This window comes from Helobdella robusta (genome assembly GCF_000326865.2).
Source record: "Helobdella robusta unplaced genomic scaffold HELROscaffold_27, whole genome shotgun sequence".
Lineage (NCBI taxonomy): Eukaryota > Metazoa > Annelida > Clitellata > Rhynchobdellida > Glossiphoniidae > Helobdella > Helobdella robusta.
In genome coordinates this window covers 1,279,555-1,284,690 of record NW_008704392.1, presented here as the reverse complement: position 1 = coordinate 1,284,690, position 5,136 = coordinate 1,279,555, and the positions used below count along the sequence as shown (strand labels likewise).

The following is a 5,136-nucleotide window of genomic DNA, read 5'->3' as shown; positions in this document are numbered from 1 at the left end:
TTCGTTCTTCGAAGACCGTTGATGACGCTGGGACACCTTTCATTTGCTAGTTTATATCATTTAGTATCGCCATCATTATTGCCATTATGACGAACTAGTTAAACGGTTAAGGCGTGTGTGTGCGTGTGTGCACGTGTGTGTTTGTGTAAAGCGTGTGTGCGTGCGTGTGTTTTGTTTGTACTTCTGGAAGATTTAAAAAAAACTAACAATAATATGAATAATGTAGTTGCTGTTTGTGTTGCTGTTGTTATGATAATTTATTATTTTATTTTATTGTCTATGTAATGTTGAAAAAATAGGCGAAAATAGATGAACATCTACTTCTAATTCTTTGTTCTTTTTCCTCAAACTTTGTAACTCGAACTTTAAATCTTCCAGTTCTTGATCTTTGTTATTTTTTTTTAAATTTTAAATAAATTTATATAAAAGTAAACAACAAAGTAATTAATAATACGAAGAATTATGAAAATTAGTTGGACGTCTTTCTCAATCAATTCGAATGAGGATGTATTAAAACAGTCCGGTTATGAAAAGATGAAATTACTAGAGATAATCCGACGGGGGCAGTTAAAGTTTTTTGGCCACATCATGTGGAAGGAAAAAATGGAAACTCTAACAACTACTGGAAAGATTACAGGGAGAAGAGATGGCGGTCAACAACGAACAACATTCGTGATGTGTCCTCGTGTCACTTGTTGAATATCACCACATTTCAATTCTTACAAAGTGTTAAAGATCGCGTTTCATGGAGGTCCATGGTCGCCAATGTCCTGAAAAGATGAAGCACAAGAAAGAAGAAAAAGAAATAAAAAGTTATAATGCATGTGACACGAAATGACGTAATTGTTAGGTCATCAAGTTAAAATGACGTCATAATCGTTAAACGCGGATTCCGACATATAATCTATTTACATAATAAGAAATTGACATCACGATAATTAAAAAAATTAAACAGATGATGATGACATCATCTTAACTAATCATTAGATAATGTAGATCAAGATGCAACACAAAATATATTATAGCTGGATCAGTGACGCAATTTCTTTTTTCGACTTTCTTACTTCTTTGGGCCGTCTTCTTGCCATCTTCACTGGCTTGTTCTTTCAAATGGTTGACCATTTCTTCCACTTCAACGCCTTTAACTATGAGAACTGCTTGCGTTACTCTGAATAGTTTGGTCAGTTTATCTGGATCGGTTTCGCTCTTTGGGTCAAACTATAATTTTTAATTAATATAATTAATTATTATATAATTATATATATATATTATTATATAATTAAATGTATATATATATATAATAATAATTAGATAATTAAATATTATGAAATGATAAGCAATAGTTTTTGTTTTACATTGAGAGGTTTTAGAAAAAATGGTTTTAGTAGATTGATGATTGGATGAATGAATGAATGATTGATTGAATGAATGAATAAACAAATTAATAAATGATTGAATAGATCAACTAGTGAATGAATGAAAACCTCAATTAAAGAATTATACAAATCCGTAGAATCATCATCCCCAATCGAATCAACATTTATTTTCATCAAATTCTCCCAATTTAATGGGGGAGCCATTTTAAAATTTGAAATTCAGCGCTGAATAAATCAAATAAAATACAATAACTAATTTATTCAAATAAACATTTTAAATAAATTAAATTATTATTAAACGAAAAGAATTTATGAAGAAATAAATTCGAAAATTATTTGTTTACACAGTGTCAACTGGTTGCTATGTACGTTGCTAGTCAGCTGTGTCGATCTTTTGGAGCGCTCAATTTTTTCATATTAATCGAAACATAATTACCATCAAATGTATGAAGAAATACAAATGTATAAATTTTGTTGTTATGACTATTATTCTTATTTTGATTTGTTAATAAAAGTGTTATTAATGATGTGTGTTAACCTCATTCATCCACTGAGTTACAATATTTAACAGCACAATCAAAAGTATGAGACTTATAAGAAAAATAAAGTACACGTTTTTTGACGAGCTAAATGTTATTGAAATCGTAAATGACATATTTTTCAGCACAAGTTGATGAGATTCGAGATTGGAAACTTGTGTTAGCCACGAAACTATGAAAATATCTCAACGAAAAATTAAAGGAAAATGATTCACCGCCGTACATTAACTTCAACAAAGGCAAAATTTTCAAATGGTTTTGTACTTCGTAACCATTTTCAAGAAAGTGAACGTCATTTTTTTTCTCAAAATCCAAGACCCAATTATGCCTATCAACTCTATCACTGCCAGTGTCTCTAAACCGATTGGGGATGTTGCTACTGCCACCTATCGATCAAAATACTTAAAAGAATTTGATCTAGATGCCAACATTTTTCTCTCTTTAAAAAAAAAATGATAATTAAATTCTTAAATTTATTTGAAATAATGAATGAATGTTTTTTTTCGTTTTTCAAATTTCAAAAATAATAGTTTCAAACGGACTTTTCAATAAATCGTTGGCAACTGGTGAAAGAAATACCATCAGATTGGAAAGATGCAATCACAGTGCCACTCTTCAAGAAGGAACGAGATCGTTGCGATCCAGGAAATTATTGATCAATAAGCCTTACAAGCACTGCATGCAAGGTACTAGAAAGAATAATTAAGAAGATAATTGTGAACCACTTGGCAAAAAACGATATCATACACAAGAGCCAACACGGTTTTATGGATAGGCGTTCGGGCCTAATAAAGTTGCTTGGCTTTTTGAAAATTTGAACAAAATGAAAGCAGCGGATATTGTGTACTGAGATTTTACTAAGGCTTTCGATAAGGTACAGCATAAACGTTTGACCTTAAAATTAGAAGCAAGTGGAATCACAGGAAACACACTCTAGTGGATTTCTAACTGGTTACAAGATAGACGGCAAAAAGTTGGCATTGGAGGCAGTTTTTCAAACTGGAGCAATGTTACAAGTGGGCTTCCTCAAAGCATCCGTATAAGGCCTTTGATATTTGTAATATACCTACATCAGTGATATTGATCTAAGAATAAAGTCTAAAATTTCAAAATTTGCAGTTGACACCAAATTATGTGTTGTTGTAGGCAACGATGAAGATATTGAAATTCTAGCATGAAATTTGCAAAAAATATGCAAATGGGCAGAAGATTGGCAGATGGTATTCAACACTAACGAAGGTGCAGTCATACACGTGGGAGCGAACAACAAGGCAAACGTATTCAAACTTGGAGACACACCACTAAAAATTAAGAGGAAAAGAAAGATCTAGAGGTGATAATTCATCGGAATGGTAGGGTAGGGCGTCAATGCATCGAGGCAGCTAAAAGTGCAAATAGGACTCTGGGTATGAGGAAAAGAACTGTAAACAGCAGAGATATGATCGTCACATTAAACCTATATAAAGCATTGGTTCGACCTAAGTTGAAGTACTCAGTACTGTGTTCAGCTTTGGAATCCAGATTTACAAAAGGACAAACATATATGCTTGAGAATATTCAATGAAGGGCAACGAGAATGATAAAGTAGTGTTGCGGTATGCCATATGAAGACAGATTAAAAGTTTGTGGATTATCCACATACAATCACACACACACATACAATAATACACACACACACAAACAAACACACAGACAAACATGTAAACACATACAAACAATCATACACTAATATACAATATGCATTTTACAAAAACATACCACCATACACACACATACAATCATAGAAGACCCAGAAACGCAGAATACAATCATACACAAACATCATCAAACAAACAAGCACACAAAGAAACACACAGACAAACGCACACAATTATACACACACAATCAAACACACAAATACAGCACAAAAGCACACAACACACACACAAAACACACACTCACACATACACATCAAATTACATTAGAAGTCCAAACTCGCGTTATACACACTCCCGCCATATCGACATTTCCCCGGAGACCGAACTCTCAGTACAAAAAACGAAACATAAGAAGGGTGGATCGCAACTCTAATGACTTAGCTTGCGCTTCCGTTCCGCCATTTTTATTCATTCTCTCTTCTTTTCTCTCTCTTTCTCTCTCTATTTCTCTCTTTTTATTTCTTTTTTATTTTTTCTCTTTCTTTTCTCTTTCTCTTTCTTTCTTTCCTTTTCAATCTTTCTATTTCTTCCACTGTGTCTCTCTTCAATCTTTTTTTCTTTCTTTTTTTTTCTCTCTCTCTCGCTTTCTCTCTCTCTCTCTTTCTCTCTCTCTTTTTCTCTTTCTCGCTCTCTCTCGTCTCTGGTTGCCATTGTGTGCCATACGTCGCGGACATTTAATTATTTTTGGGCTGGATGGCTGGATGTATTTTGCTGCTGTTGATGTTGATGATGCTGCTGGTGGCGATGATGATGATGATGGTGACGATGGTGGTAATGGTGATGATGGTTGGAATGATGAAAATGATGATGATGGAAGATGATGATGGTGACGATTATGTTTATGATGTTAATATTTGCTTAAACAAAAACACACACACGTACACACACACACACATACACACACAGAGACATACACCTACATACACATACACACACACACACACACACACACACACACATAAGTTTCAAACACGCGCCCGCATGCATCTTACTGTCATAAAGATACAACTCAATTTAAAAAAAAAGATTGAAAAGTTAAGTTACAATCATTTGAATATTTAAGAAAAATCACTAAACCAATTCACCATAACTGAACATTGCAAAAGAATACAAAGCAATACAAACACATAACAATAAAAACAATAAAAAATAGTAATAATAATAACAATAATAAAAGCAAACAACCAGACTCAATAACCGTAATGGTCGATTGGTTGCTGAAAACATTGCATCACAAGTCAATGATGGGATTACGCTATGCGTCTTTCCTTCTTATCCATCCAAGAACATTTTTTGTATATATACAAAGTTTTGTATGTATGCAAAGTTTTGTATTGAATACAAACTTTTTATATACAACAATTCGTTTATTGATCATTTTTATATTGTATGAAAGTCTATTCTGTCTAAAGATAAATTTTGCTGTTGATTTAAAATTTTTTGAATAATACAAACTTTGTATATACAAACAATATACGCATACAAAATTTTGTACATCCATGTTATACGTATAAACAAACTTTT

General features: G+C 32.7%; 1 protein-coding gene across 1 annotated transcript; it reads right to left on the bottom strand.

The window, feature by feature from the left end:
- Positions 1 to 270: 270 nt before the first annotated feature.
- On the bottom strand, positions 271 to 1,580 carry HELRODRAFT_173666 (hypothetical protein; the record flags this gene model as incomplete). Its single annotated transcript, XM_009020275.1, has 3 exons — positions 271 to 386; positions 1,065 to 1,218; positions 1,485 to 1,580. The coding sequence occupies 3 exons, from the start codon at positions 1,578 to 1,580 to the stop codon at positions 271 to 273; spliced, it is 366 nt and encodes a 121-aa protein (XP_009018523.1).
- Positions 1,581 to 5,136: the final 3,556 nt, after the last annotated feature.